The sequence below is a fragment of the Panthera onca genome, chromosome A1 (genome assembly GCF_046562875.1).
Source record: "Panthera onca isolate mPanOnc1 chromosome A1, mPanOnc1 haplotype 2, whole genome shotgun sequence".
NCBI lineage: Eukaryota > Metazoa > Chordata > Mammalia > Carnivora > Felidae > Panthera > Panthera onca.
The window spans coordinates 51,373,116-51,388,101 of NC_138339.1; the positions used below are offsets into that span (position 1 = coordinate 51,373,116).

Genomic DNA, 14,986 nt, shown 5'->3' on the forward strand with positions numbered 1-14,986 from the left:
ATCCAATTAAAAATGGGTAGAGGACACGAATAGATATTTTTCCAAAGAAGACATAGAAATAGATGGCCAAAGATACACGAAAAGATGCTCAACATCACCCATCATCAGGGAATTGCAAATCAAAACAACAATGAGATATCACCTCACACCTGTCAGATGGTTACAACCAAAAACACAAGAAATAACAAGGGTTGGCAAGGATGTGGAGAAAAAGGAACCTTTGTGCTGTGTTAGTGGGAATGTACATTGGCACAGCCACTGTGTAAAACAGGTTTTCCTGTAGAAAAAATAGAGGTTCCTCAAAAAATTAAAAACAGAATTACCATATGATCCAATATTTCCACTGCTGGGTATTTACCCAAAGAAAATGAAAACACTAATTTGAAAAGAAATATGCACCCCTATGTTTATTGCAGCATTATTACAATAGTCAAGATATGGGAGCAATGCAAGTATCCATCCATAGATATATAATTTATATATATAATAATAATTCATATAGATACAATTTATAGATATAAATAAATATATATATACACACCCAATGGAATATTAGTCACAAAAAATGGGATCTTGCAATTCGTAACAACATGGATTGATCTAGAGGGTGTAATGCTAAGTGAAATAAGACAAAGAAATATGATTTCACTCATACGTGGAATTAGGAAACAAAACAAATGAACAAAAAAAGGATACGAACCAGAAAAGAAAAAAGAAAAGAAAAGAAAACAGACTCCTAAATATAGAGAACAAACTGGTAGTTTTTAGAGTGCATGGAGGGATGGGTGAAATAGGTGAAGGGGATTAAAAGTACACTTATCCTGATGAGCACTGAGTAATGTATAAAATTGTTGAATTATATTGTGCACCTGAAACTAATATAACACTGTGTGCTAATTATACGTGAATTTAAAAAGTAAAAAAATAAAATAAAATAAAATTGTTTCAGTAGTAAAAACAAAATAGATAAAATGGTAAATTTTATGTTATATTTTACTACCACCACCACAGCAAAAAGAATTAAATGAGATCATTTTATAAAGCCTCTTAGGACAGGGTCTAATAAATATTCATTATTATCACTTTTTTCCTAGCGGTATTCTAATAAAGGGAGGAAGCCGAGCTAGGGAAGCAGGAGCAGGCAAGCAGACCAACCCCGCCTATGGTCTGGTCAGAGACCCTTTCACAGCTGAGGTGACACTGGAATTGATTTTGCTATAGAGTTGGAGGGGGAAGCTTGGGGAGGCCAAAACTGCAGCTCCTGTGAGCCTGAAACCACCAGCTTGTAAATCTCTAGAAAAAGGCTCCACACCCTTAGCATGAGCTGCTGGTGGTCTCCCTGGGTGAGCCCTTCCCTGAGACTGTCTGAAGTCCTTTGTCTTCACAAGGCAGGAATTTCGGGGTGGGAGGCATTTGCATTTGGTCTCTTGACTGATGACCTGTTCCAGCAGCTGCTAAACCACTGATATCCTGAAACCCCAGTGCACAGGCAGAACATAAGTAAGCCTGGCCTCCCCAGTTCTCTTGTCATAGTGTTTTATTCCTTGCATCAAGGGAAAATAGAGCACCTGCTCTTAGGGGTATTGGCTGCCACCAGATCTCCTTTGTCCATTCTTTACATATATGATTTTATTATTTTTTTAAGTTTATTTTTTAAGTTTATTTATTTGAGAGAGAGCATGCATGAGAGCATGCATGAGAGCAGGGGGGAGGGGCAGAGAGAGGAGAGAGAGAGAGAATCCTGAGCAGGCTCTGTACTGTCAGTGAAGAGCCGGATGTGGGGCTTGATCTCACCTACCATGAGATTGCAACCTGAGCCGAAATCAAGAGTCAATCGCTTAACTGACTGAGCCACCCAGGCTCCCCTGCATATATGATTGTATTTTATTTTATTTTCCTATATATATGACTTTAGAGAAAGGCCTTAAGGAGTCATCTTAGTCTAACTGACTCGTTTTATTTTTTTTTATTCTGTTTTTGTTTTTGTTTTTGTTCTGACCCCACTCATTTTATAGTGAAGCCAACACAACGCCGGTGAAGTTAACGGACTTGGAGTGCATGGAACGTTGTTGGAATCCCAGCCAGCTACTTCTAAGCTTTGCAACTCAGGCAAGTTTTTTAACTTCTGAAGTCTCATTCGTCCTCAGTACAATAAGGATCATCACCTTCCTCCTGGAGATCTTCTGAGGAATGAGGGCCATAGCAGAGTTCAAACCTGCTGGCAGCCACATTGCCTCAGAGAGCCCTCTCCACGCCAGCCACACGTCTTCACACTCTCAGTCACTCGCCTGTTGTTCTCGCTCCCCTGGTGTTTATCCTCCCCTGAAATTGTTTATGTGGGTCCCTGTTGGTTTCATTCTTCTCCCTTCCTCTGCTAGAGCCCCGCAGCTAGGGCTGTATCTGGCACATTATCAGCATTTAATAAACGATTGTGAAATAAATGGCACTCTACAGTCACTCTGGGATTAGACCAAGCCCTGTTTATTCAAGTCACCACACGACAAATGGGCACTTTAGGTAAATTATTTCAGTAACTTTTGAGAAACCATCAGCCTCAGGGAGATGTATTTAGCTATGTGGACCTGGAGTAGTTCGTATCTCCAGGGCCTCAAAAGGAAGAGTAAATAAAATGAGGGTGTTTTGTAGCAGCACCTCCTTTGCTGGAAACTAGTGTCCAGGCAACCCCCAAGTACTGAGGGTAGAAGTAGGGAGAAGAGGGACGTCTGGGTGGCTCAGTTGATTAAGCATCTGACTCTGGCTTAGGTCATGACCTGATGGTTTGCGAGTTCGAGCCCCATGTCAGGCTCTGCGTTGACAGCTCAGAGCCTTGGAGCCTGCTTGGGATTCTGTGTCTCCCTCGCTCTCTGCCCCTGCCTCTCTCTCTCTCTCTCTCAAAAATAAATAAACATTAAAAAAAAAAAAAAGAAGAAGTAAGAAGGAGATAGACATGGGGAGGATAAGATAGAGTGGGGAGAATAAAACTGCCCAGGGTTAGATTGGCTTTTCTAGGATTTTCACTCTTGGCCACATATGACGTTGTTGTGTTGAGGTCTTAGAAATCACTGTGTTGAACCAAGGCAGCTTAGTAGTGAACTACATAGGCCCTGGGCCCAAAACTAGCTCCATCCCTTACCTCCTGTGTGATCTGGAGTCAACTTCTGAACCTCCATTTCTCCACGTGTAAAATAGGATGAAAATAATACAAGGTACTTTACAAAGTTATCCCATGATTAAATGACATCAGTCACATAAAGGTCAGCATGGTGTGCTGTTGAAATAAATTTCTAGGTCCAACATGAAGCCACTCCTGCCTGGGGGGCTAAGTCAGCAAACCGAAATTTAGGTTAGTTTTGTGTCCCTGTAAATGGTCTGGCAGACCAGAAAGGCAGTATACCCAGGCAGCCAATCCCCAAAGGCCAAGCTAACTCTGGGCTCTACACTCATTTCCTTGTTCCTTATTCATTTTCTATTTTTCTCTTCCTTGTTCCTTATTCTTTATCCTATAAAAGCTTCCTGCCTCCTGCCTCATTTTGCTGTTCTCTGGACCCTCGGGAACAGAGAGTACCTGCTTCATGAAGTGTTAAATACATTTGTTTGTATCCCCTAAATTGTCTCCTTTAATCATCTTAAGCAGTGATCAGCAGAGGGGAGCAGCTGAATAATTCTAAGCTACATTTTCATACAAATGAAATGTTGAGATGAAGCATAGAGACTGCCAATTAGTGTCGGAGCCTAGGCTGGAACTCACCACTCTTGGATCATGTTCTTTCCACTATCTGTGGTGGCTGCCATTTCTTGTCCCCAAGAGCCTTAGCTCTAAAAGGGAAGCCTGTATATGTAAAAAAAATAAATCTCCAGAACCTACAGGATGACAATTGAGACTTAGTTTGTACAGTACCTTGTGATTACAGGCTCCTCATAAAGAATATCCTACCCAGTTAGTCAAGTGCTTTCTCATGCGCAAGACACTGGTTGAATGCTTTAAGTGAATTATGTTATTTAATCTTTAAAGCAACGCTAGGAAATAGGAGCTGTCATGACTCCCATTTTGTAGATGTAGAAACTAAGGCCATAAGAAGTTTAACTAGTTGAAGGTCACGTTAAGAAAGTTCTAAGCAGGCTGGCTCAGTCAGTACAGCATGTGACTCTTGATCTCAGGGTCATGAGTTCAAACCCCACACTGGGCGTGGAACCAGTTAAAAAAATAAAGAAAAAAAAAAGGAAAAGAAAGTTCAAAGAAGAGCTATGCAGCTTTCCCTCCTTGCCCACCACGAATTGAAGTTTCACTATTAAAGTGATCCTGCCTAAGGATCATAGCTTCACCTGCAAAAATGCAAGACTATAATAAGGCTTGCCAGTTACATACATTCAAAATTCATGAATCTGTTTCCAGTAGAATCTGAGTTGAAAAGAATATTAGCAATAATAATAGCTAATCCCTGTGTCAACTATTGTTGTAAGTTCACTTATCCTTTAAAATAAGATGACAAAGTAGGTCCCATTATTATTTTTGTCTTACAGAGAGAAGTTAGGTGAGTGGCCACTGGAATGATGTAGCTGATGGCTAATGAATGGCGTGGAGAGCTGGCCCCAGGCCACTGGCAGTCTTGTGATCCTCACTTCACACTGTCTTTCCTCTTGGCCAACTACCTGCCTCTTGGCCAACTACCTGACTACCAATAGGTCAATAGCCTATTTGTAGGCTCAGGTGAGCCTTTGGGAATCTGAAAAAAAAAAAAAAAAAAAGCCATAAATACTTTCCTGAGACACATAACTCTTTGTGATTTTAGGGGGTTCCCCAAACCTCCAATACTTATCAGAGAACCTCCAAAAAGTAACCTCAGCTCAACCCAAACTCTCTACCTCTTATCTCCCTACAACATCCCCATCAATGGCCTTCAGTCTTGCTTGACCACCTCCAGGAGTGGGAACTTTCTACCTCCCCAGGCAGCTCATTCTTCAAACAGCAAGATTCAATAAAAACTTCTTCCCTCTGGTGAGATGATGTCTGTCTCCCAGAGACCACTGCACAGAGCCTAGCGCCTCAGAGAACAAGGCAGCTCTCAGCTCCCAGACAGCCTCTTCCTGACAGCCCTGGGTCTATCCCACCCCACCCCTCCTTCCTGGAAGGCTTCTAACAGCAGGGTGTCCCAGACCTGTCATGTGGCTGCTAGTTTCCTCTGCAAAGTCTCCCCCTTTAAGACAGAAACACAGAGACAAGAGTGATGCTTCCTCAGAAACTGTCCTCATCCCTCCTGAGAGGGCAGGTATGTGTGGAGGAAACATAAAGCCACCTACAGCCGCCTCCCCATCCAAGAAGTACAGGTGCAGATACCTTTCTACTGGCTGCATCCTTGGTCAAGAGAGGGACTGGACCTTCTGGGCCCAGAGTAGTCTTTCTGCAAAATTAGGGTATTGTTTAGATTGGGGTTGCAAACCCAAATGCTCACTGGGCCAAGCTAATGATAGAAACATTTCTCTTCTGATTTCCTTAAATCACGCCACTCTCTCAGTCTTTCATTTCCTATTTCTGATGGTGCCAGATAGGCAAACTATCTAAAATAATAAAAACGAAAATGCCAAGGATGAAGGAAAATGGAAACTGGCACTTGGTCTCAGTGGAGGGGACAAGAGGGAACTGTAGTCCACTCCCTGTACACAGGAGCTGCTGACATTCACCATCAACAATTGGTGCCATGTGGACACACAGGACCAGGGTTAACAGACCTTAGTTTTCTAAAGAAGCTAGACATGTGAATTTTTATGTGAAATCTCCCAATTTTTAAAATGTTGGCTCAAATATTTCTTAAACAGTGGGAGGGCCAAATACAACATGTTCTGAACTATGAGCTGCCAATCTGCAATCTCTGGAGTTGGTGTTTTTAAAGCACCTTTTTGCCGGAACATTCTGTGTGAGAAGTGAAGGGGGAAGCGAAGAGGGAAGGAGGACATGAAGGAGGGAAGGATGGCAAGAGTCACAGAGGAATCTCTCTGAGACTTGGCTCAGCCTCTGCTGAGCCTCCAGACCTCTGCTTGTTGAGCAGAGGGTTGAGGGAGAGAGAGAAGGCCCAGCCTTTCCATTCTGTAAAGCTTTGTTTAGGTTAACCATGCTTTCCTCTTGCTTTCAGTTCTCACTTGGGAGAAACACAATGGCCCAGGGCCTCAGGAGTGTCTGAACAGGTCTGAACAGGATGCTCCAGTTGTGGTTGAAGTGGTGGGTCCTGGCTCCCAGGGCTGGTGGGGGGAGGGGAGACTCAGCACACTAGGCCTGAGCAGGGCTCCAGGCCTCTGCCTCAGGCTGGACCGCTCCCTGCTTCCTGGCTTGCTTCTAGCTCCCTGGGTGTCTTTCCTACTGGGCCTCTGTGTCAAGGAGGGAGTGTATAGCCCATGGTCGGTGTGGCTGACTGCCAGCCTGGCAGATGGCCAGAGCCCAGAGCTCACCGGGAAGGAGCATAAACAAGGCCCCTGGTGGGCAGCTGTGACCCAGAATCTTTCAGCAGAAAAACAGTGAGGAAGGAGGCAGAATCCCAGGGGGACCCTTTCCTCAATACCCCAGGCTGCCCAGGATTCAGGCATCAGCCTGGGACAGTAGGGGACTCCCTGGGGCACTAGGCAAGCAGCTGTCACAAAAAGGGCTGCATGAGTCCACTTTTAAGGTGTCTTTTAGCTCCAACCTTCTGAAACTCTGTGATTCTATGACTGTATGTTTCAGCTTTCCTTGCTGTAGACTTTGCTGTCTATAGAGGACATCTGTGGTTTTCCCTTGCCTGGAATCCACTCCACTCCTATTAGTAGCATCCTTGTCATCTTTCCAGAAACCACCCCTCCTCCACTCTTAGTCCATACAGTTTGGGTGAGGCTGACCTGGCCTTTCTACCCCCCTGGCTCCAGGGTAGGCACGCGTGCCAGGCCTGGTGTGGCTCATCAGCCAATTTCTTCTGCTTGCTGGGCCAATGAGACTCGATCCAAGGAATTTTGCTTGAACTCTTGGGAAAAAAGGAACTGCCAACAGTTGGTTTGGTGCACATCTGGAACTGCTGGAGACCATCTGGTCATGACATGGGAGGAGCTTTCTTGAGAATGAAGCCATCACAGAAGACAGCATGGAATGAGAGGGAGAGAATTAGAGCTGGGGAGAGTGGAATGGATTAATTAATTAACTGATGTATATAAGAGAGAGATCAAGACCTGAGATGACAAAATGGGTTGAGCCCCTGGATTCAGCTTCAAGACAAAATGGGTTGAGCCCCTGGATTCAGCTTCAACTGATGCAGTATCCTATCCCTGGACTTTTCTTTTCTTTTCTTTTCTTTTCTTTTCTTTTCTTTTCTTTTCTTTTCTTTTCTCTTTTCTTTTCTTTCTGCAAGCTCTACGCCCAACATGGACCTTGAACTCACAACCCTGAGATCAAGGAGCACATACTCTACTGACTGAGCCAGCCAGGCACCTCATAATCCCTGAATTTTTCAATGATATGCTACTGTAGCACCAAAATTATTTGGGGTAGAAGGCATTTGAATTCCTGATATGTCTTATCTCCCTAAATGCATAGCTTCTCAAAAGAACTCATTGTTATAAATCGCCTCTGGGAAGCAACCAGGAAAGACTAACTCAAGACTAGAATCACCACACCTAAACAGACATTATCACAAAACTATCATCTCATCTGTTCTCCTAAGGGCCAACTTATCTTCCCTCATGGTCATTTGTTTTCCTATAAACCCTTCTCCCTCCTATCGCCTATGAGAACCCAAATTCTAACCACCTCCTGGAGTCATTTTTTCTGTGGTCAGATCTTTTTTTCAGTTTAATTTGCAGACCCCAACAATGAGCCTAAGAGGGTATAGGAAAAGTTTTTTATAAGCAAAAAATCTCCCTCTGACAACAGCTTCCATGACTGCAACATTCCACACAAGTCTATGAGTTACTCTATAATTTACCTAAGAACTAAATTTTCTCATCTATTTTTTAGGACAGAGAGAAGCCAGAAGTGACCTGGGACTCTGAAGACCTGCGCCGGTTGACTGAAATCAGAGTGATTCGCCCATGAAGACTCAGATGTCCTGGCTACATCCCTGCCCTGCCTGTACTCCCAACATATACCCTAAGCAGTCATGGTCAGTGCCCAGACCTGCAAAGCAAATGGCACAGGTCCCAGTGTTGCCCTTTGCTGATTCATTTGTGGGGCGCCTGGGTGGCTCAGGTGGTTAAGTGTCCGACTTCGGCTCAGGTCATGATCTCATGGCCCATGAGTTCGAGCCCCTGCATTGGGCTCTGTGCTGACAGCTCAGAGCCTGGAGCCTGCTTCAGATTCTGTGTCTTTCTCTCTCTCTGCCCCTGCCCTGCTTGTGCTCTCTCTGTCTCTCAAAAATAAATAAACATTTAAAAAAATCAATTATTGATTCATTTGTTAATTCACCACTCACTTATGGAGCACCAGCTGTGTTCAGAAATGAAGTTCTTTCATCAGAGATCTTAGGATTTGATGAAGAAAACAGACCAGTAAAAAGAATTTAATCAGAATGTGATTAGTGTTATGCCAAAAATAAGCACAGTGAAGAGGCCTCTACACCAGGAAGAGAGCAGCAGGCATGTCAAAGAGGCTTCCTGAAGGCGGTGACCCCTGAACTGAATTCCATATGTTGAGGAGTCAGCTGGATAGAGGGTAAGGAAGGAAGTGCTTTCCAGGTGGGCAAAAGGAACAGCATGAAATACAAACTCAAGGAGACAGAAGAGGCTGTGGTCTATCAGAGGAACTGTCTGGCATAGAGTTGGAGTGGGGACAGGTGCAGGGGGTTCCCATTAGGGATATGCTAGGCTGCTGTTTGACATGCTGGCTTTGCTGAGGACAGCTTCCTGCATGTACAGACGCAAGATAGCAAGCATTATAGCTCAGCCCCAAACCTGAGCCCAGAGCAAAAAGCCTGACTCACGCCCATGGAAAAGAAAACAAGCTAAGAGATCCCCAGCCAGGGTCCTCAGTCAAGGGACTGCAACAGTGTCCTTGAGTACAAGTATCTCTGAGCTCCTTGCCCACAGAGAAGGCTTGGACCTTTCTGTTGATAATAACTGTACACCACTGAAGGCAGGACCCAGAGCAAAGTCTGCCATCTTCTCTCCACCCCCTCTCCTTCTAGATTCTTCCCTTCTCACCTATGTCCTTGAGCCCTGGGGGGCCTGTGGGAAAGGAACTATCCTGGGTAAAAGTAGGTCTTTTGGAGGCAGGCGATCCTGGGTCCTAATCCTGGCTGAGCCATTAAGTGTGACCTTCTTACTCAACCTCTCTGTGCCTAACTGTTCCTCTGAAAAATAAAGTTAATAATAGTACAGATTAAAGAAAGCAATGTATAACAGGTGACACAATCACGAATTCATTCATTTACTCTTTTTTTATATTTCCCATTCCTTGGGATCCAGATTGTTCTAGGTGCTCTGCTGATACTTTCCATCACAGAGCTTTGGTCTCATCTTGGCCATAGGGGTGGGGCAATGACCATGCCAGCCAATCATGATATCCCCTTCTTGGCCAGGAGTGATTGGTCCCTAGTGTGGACTCAAGACTCCCACAGGCCAACCAGAGTCTGCCTTGGGGAAAGATCTCTTCTCCCTGACGTTCCTGGGCTAGAGAATAAGGATTTAGAGAAAGCCTGTCTGTCTGTGGATGAGATTACTTCTTATAAGGGAATAGAGCCAAGATGATGATGCTAATGATGATGAGGACAGTGATGATGATGTAGTACACATCAGTATGCACTGTTTCCAGCCAAATCCACTCCAGGACTTCCCAGTTCCAGGAGCCAAGTCATTAGCATTTTCCTTAAGCCAACTGAATTGGGTTTCCTTTATATGCAGATACAAAAATCTTAAGTCATTTGTCATGAAAAGGCCAGAGCTCAGTATTGGCCACGGAAGAAGAGCTCAGTGATTGGTCACACGAAGAGGGTGAAAATGACCCCGTGCTTCCTTTGCCACCACCTACCTCTTTCCCTCCCCAAACACAGACTCACCCCTTTCCTTCTGGCCTGGGGAACAGGCTGCTGACTGTTGGCCTTCTCTTTGCAACAATGGGCTGGGGATGAGGGACATGGTGACAGAAAGGCCAAACCACACAGTATCGGGCAGTCAGGTTGGGAGCTGCAGAAGCCTCGCGCAAGGTCCCCAGCCTGGCCCCCGAAGGTGGTCTGGATTGGCTTCAGGATAGAGTGGGCATAAACTGAAGTCTGACTGGCCTAGTCTGAGTCACGTGGCTACATTTATGTGGCCTCAGTCATTTTACCTTTCTGGTTTCTGTTTCCGTAACATCAGGACAATAATAGCCCCTTTCAGAGAAGTTGTGAGGGCTAGATGAGACAAAAAACAAAATAAAACAAAACATTATTAATGTTGTTACTATATCCAAGCAGTGTTCTAAGCACTTTATAAACTATTAGTTGAATTAACCTTGACAATAAACTGAGGAGGTAGGTACTATTATTGTTCTCACTTTACAGATGAAGGAACTGAGGCACGGAGAGGTCAGTTTCACAACTAGTATTTCATAGAGCTGGGATTTGAATCCAGACCTGCTCACCGACCACATGCTCACCCACCCAACAGTAGTGGTCCAAGGCAGGAAATCAAAACTCACAGCAGAGAGCTCAAGAGGAGTTAATACAGGCAGGGGAGCCTGGGTAGCTGAGTCGCTTAAGCATCGGACATTTGATCTTGGCTCAGGTCATGATCTCCCATGAGATGGAGCCCTGAGTCAGACTCCGCTGACTGACGGCTGGCTCAGAGCCTGCTTGGGATCTTCTCTCTCTGCCCCTCCCCCGCACGTGCACATGAGCTCTCCTCTCTCTCTTTCTCTTTCTCTCTCTCAAAATAAATAAGTAAAAAATATATATATGGGCAACTATTTAATGAGGCTAGCAGGGATGGAAACCAAGGACAGGTGGGGCAACCTAGGGACTAACACCTGTGGGAGATCACTATTTGCCCAGGGCTGAGTAGATGTCACTTCAGCCCAAGAGCCATGCTGCCCGGAGCTAGGACGCTGAAGGAAGGGCCATCCTCTGGAGTCACTACCAGAGACTGCGGAAGTGCTGGTGCTGGGGATACATCCTGACATCCGCCCACCCCCAACCCACCCACCACCCCCCCCCCCCCCGCCCCCAGCTCTCTAATCTGCCGGGACCTCCCATTGGCCGAACCTCACAGAAAACGAGTGGGTAGGGCATCCTGGGAAATGTAGTTCAGTCCTAGATGCTGAGCCCAGCGGGGGAAGGGCAGAGAATGGATCTGAGACCAAACAGTAAATGACATGCATACATGCTGTACAGCCTCCTCATCAAAATACAGGGCACATGGGGCGCGTGGGTGGCTCAAATAGTTGAGCATCCGACTTTGGCTCAGGTCATAATCTCAGGGTTCGTGGTGTGAGCCCCGCGTCAGGCTCTGTGCTGATAGGTGGGAGCCTAGAGCCTGCTTCAGATTCTGTCTCCCTCTCTCTCTGCTCTGCCTGCTTGGGCTCTGTCTCTCTCTCTCTCCCCAAAATAAATAAACATTAAAAAAAAAGAATTAAAAAAAAAGAATCAAGAGGCTTCAAAGGTAGAGAACAGCAACAATAACAAAAATGCAGGGCACATAAGGATGATTGTGCCATAAATGGGAATGGAAGATACACACTGTGGGGGCAAGAATTTAGGTCCCTGACTCCTGGTTCAATGCCATGGCAAGCCCAGGAGTGGAACCCAGCAGCTGTGAGCATCCTGTGACACTGAAAAGCAAGAGGAAGAGCAAGTGGGACTCCTGATAATACCTCCTCCTCTTGGCCTTTGCACATCTGGAAGCTTCTACAGAGAGCTCTGCACAGCTGGGTGCAGGACCTGTCCCAGGAAGCAAGCTCTCATTCTCTTTAAAGGGGGAGCAACCCAAATCACCTCAGCAACCACTTTGGGGTCTGAGAGAAACAGACGCAATTGCTGCTAGAAATCAGGAGGCAAATAAGTGGGTGAGGTGCCTCCCAGCTCCCCACGTCCTCCTTTTACAAAGGCCATCATCCCTGTCCCTGCAGGGCCTTGTCGTTCCCCTCCTCACTGCGGGCCCCTGCAGGACCTCAGTGGGCAGCTGGCAGGCAGCTACCACCTGCTGCCCTTGAAGCCGGCAGGATCCCACGGGTGATGGCATGAGCAAGGGCAAAAGATGCAGGTCAGAGTGCAAGAGAAGATGTGGAGGCTGAGCCTGTCCTGCTGGGATGTAGTAGAGATGGTCACAGGAACCCTGCCCTTTGACCTGGAATTCTGCCTCTAGGAATTTATCACACAGGTAACTTTACCCAAGGGCACACAGACTTCTGGACAAGGTTACTTACTGTAGTGTGGGTTGTGATTAGCAGAAGACTGGGGGGGAAAAGCAAGTGGCCAATTTGATTAAACAAATTAGGGTGCATTGGAACAATGGAATGCTCTGTGCTCTTACAGGGAATGAGACCCTGCTGAAACAGGCTGATCTCCAAGATAAATTGTTAAGTGAAAAAAGCAAGGAACAGAACAGTATGTCTCGTATACTCACACTTTGCGTGGGGGAGAGTGTTTTTATGTATATTTATGCAAGCATCTATTGCTACCCAAACCCATTTGGTTTCTGAATTCAGATAGTGAGGGTTCCGATAGCAGGGGATGCTGCATTATTGGAATCTTTGACTCCTGCATTTCGTTTCAGATAGCAAATAGCAAGCATTTGAGAGCAAATAGCTAATCTGAGAGGCTATCTGAGTCCGTTTGGTTCCTGAGTTGGAGAAGTGCTTGGATAACCTGAGTAAATAGTATGGATATCTCTATATGTATAAAACTCTCATGTCCATGTATATGTGGGCTCTCTCTGGGAAGATACACAGGCAGTGGATTAGTGGTTGCTATTAGGGAGGGTAATTCAGCCCTGAGGGAATGGGGTGGAAGGGAGACTAATTTTTCAGTTTACCTATGTGTTGTGATGGTTTTAAAACATAGCCCCAACATTCTTTGACAGGTGGGGTCTCTGTCCCCTCCCACTCAATCTCAGTGGGTTTACACCTGCCTAGATCAATAAAGAACTGTAGAGGTGATGCTATGTGACTTCTAAGCCTAGGTCATAAAAGGTCATGTGGCTACATCTGGTTCTCTTTGTTTGCTTCCTCTGAGACAATCTCCGCCTCCAGCTCTACTCATGTTGGGAGAAGCCCAAGCCACATGGAGAGGTGCCATGTAGACACTGTGGTCCACAGTCCCATCTGAGCTCCAGCTGATAGCTAATATCATATGTCAGGTGTGTGAGAAAGCCATCTGAGATGTTCAGCTCCCGTCGAGCGTTCAAATGACTGCACCTCCAGCCCCTGTGTGACCACAATGCCACCATACCAGAGATCCCAGGTAAAAACCACCCATCTGAACCAAGTCACACACAGAACTGCAAAAGACAGGAATACAATGCTGTTTTAAGCTGCTAAGGGTGGGAGTGGTCTGTGTGGTGGGAGTTGATATTAACGGAAACATATATATTAGCATACATACCACTATTCAAAATTAAGAGTATTTTCCTTGTAAACATACAAAGGGCAGTGCTACATGTTTACTCCTCACAAGGTACCGCCATTGTCTCCACTGCCAGATGAGAAAACTGGAGCTCTGAGAAGTTCTTGAGCTAGTTGTCCAAGAACACAGCGCAAAAGAGGCAGCCCTGGGATATGAAACTAGGAGACCTGCCAGCCCCGGGGTGTTCACTCCTGGGACCCTGCTTTCCTGGTTCACTGTGCTGTGTGCCTCACTTTCCTCAGGGAGGGGGTGTGGAATAGGTGAGGGTTCGAAAGGCCCAGCCCACTCCAAGCCCCCAAGCAGGTGCAGTGACACAAAGGGATGAGGGTGAGCAGACATGGTGGTGGGGTCTGTTGGGAGCTGCCTCTACTAGGCTCTGGGAAAGCCAGCCCAAAGTTGCCAGATCTTTTAATTTTTTAAAGGCAACTAGAAATCAGATTTTTATGTGCAATCTATTCCTATTTCATTGTTGGCAACTCTTTTTTTTTCTTTCTTTCTTTCTTTTTTTTTTTTAACTGTGCAGACTGAAAAGCAAAACAAAAACAAAAGCCTGCCGATTTGTCTTTCTGGACTAGGAGGTCTCCAGGGAATTTTCAACTCAGACATCTTGATTTTCAGCAGAACCTCTCTGGGGAGAGACTGCAAATCCCAATCCCAAGCGGCTCCTATCTGAGAAAGGAGAGGGTGGAGCCAAGGTGTAGATGCCTCAACCTCTCCCGCCACTCCCCTCCCCTCCCCTTGGTGGAGAGGGAGCAGGGGGTGCTGGGAAGCTGAGCCACGGCGAGCCCGGGGAGCTGGCTGTGCAGGAGGGCAGCCAAGCCGCCCTGAATCCGCCTCCTGAACCGTCCGCCTTCCCAGAGCTGTCAGTCAGCTCCCTGGGCACTCAGGGAGACTCAATTTCAGTTGCAATGGGAAACCGCCCTGGCCCCTCACCAACTGTTTCTCCACCTCTTCTGTTCACCCACTGCTTTTCTAATGGGAACCCTGCCCCTGCCTACTACCCCAGTCGACCATCCTTAGCAGAGCCCGGATTGGGCCAGACATGGCTGCCTCTCTGGGCACCCCCCCCCCCCGCCCCCCAGCTACCTGCAGTGTCTTCCATTCCCTCCAGAGCCTGAGGCCTATTCTGTCTTCAGCTGACTTGTCTTCCTCAGATACAGCCTGGCAGAGCAGGGCGGCATGATTGATGAGCTAAGAAGCTCTGGCTGGCAGGCGGGTGGGCAGCCAGGCAGAGCCACGGCTCTCAAAAGATAGCAGAGCTGCCCGGTAAGGGGGGGCGGGGAGCCCACAGCTACCAACGCTACCATTGCCCAAGCTGTCACGGCAGTCACTCTGGGCAGAGCAGATAACCACAAGGGCCATTGGATACCGTGCGTCACACACAAGGATCCTCAGTCACTGAGAGTGCTCCCTTCTTTCCCCACTTCAAAACAGAGACC

The 14,986-nt window shown here is 46.4% G+C and overlaps 3 protein-coding genes across 4 annotated transcripts in view; 1 reads left to right on the top strand and 2 right to left on the bottom strand.

The window, feature by feature from the left end:
* PWWP2A (PWWP domain containing 2A) overlaps positions 1 to 14,986 on the bottom strand; it is a 128,491-nt gene that overhangs the window by 65,414 nt on the left and 48,091 nt on the right. The gene's annotated exons all lie outside the window — the stretch shown is intronic.
* The window catches only part of CCNJL (cyclin J like), a 108,858-nt gene continuing 103,314 nt past the window's right edge, over positions 9,443 to 14,986 (bottom strand). For both annotated transcript variants that reach the window (XR_009610768.3, XR_009610766.3), the window contains one exon: positions 9,443 to 10,340. The gene's annotated coding sequence lies outside the window, so the exon portion shown is untranslated. The remainder of the gene's footprint in view (positions 10,341 to 14,986) is intronic.
* The window catches only part of FABP6 (fatty acid binding protein 6), a 40,130-nt gene continuing 38,449 nt past the window's right edge, over positions 13,306 to 14,986 (top strand). Inside the window, exon 1 of the mRNA XM_060634905.2 lies at positions 13,306 to 13,385. Within this exon, the coding sequence (XP_060490888.1) occupies positions 13,362 to 13,385 (24 nt within the window). The 5' untranslated portion in view covers positions 13,306 to 13,361. The remainder of the gene's footprint in view (positions 13,386 to 14,986) is intronic.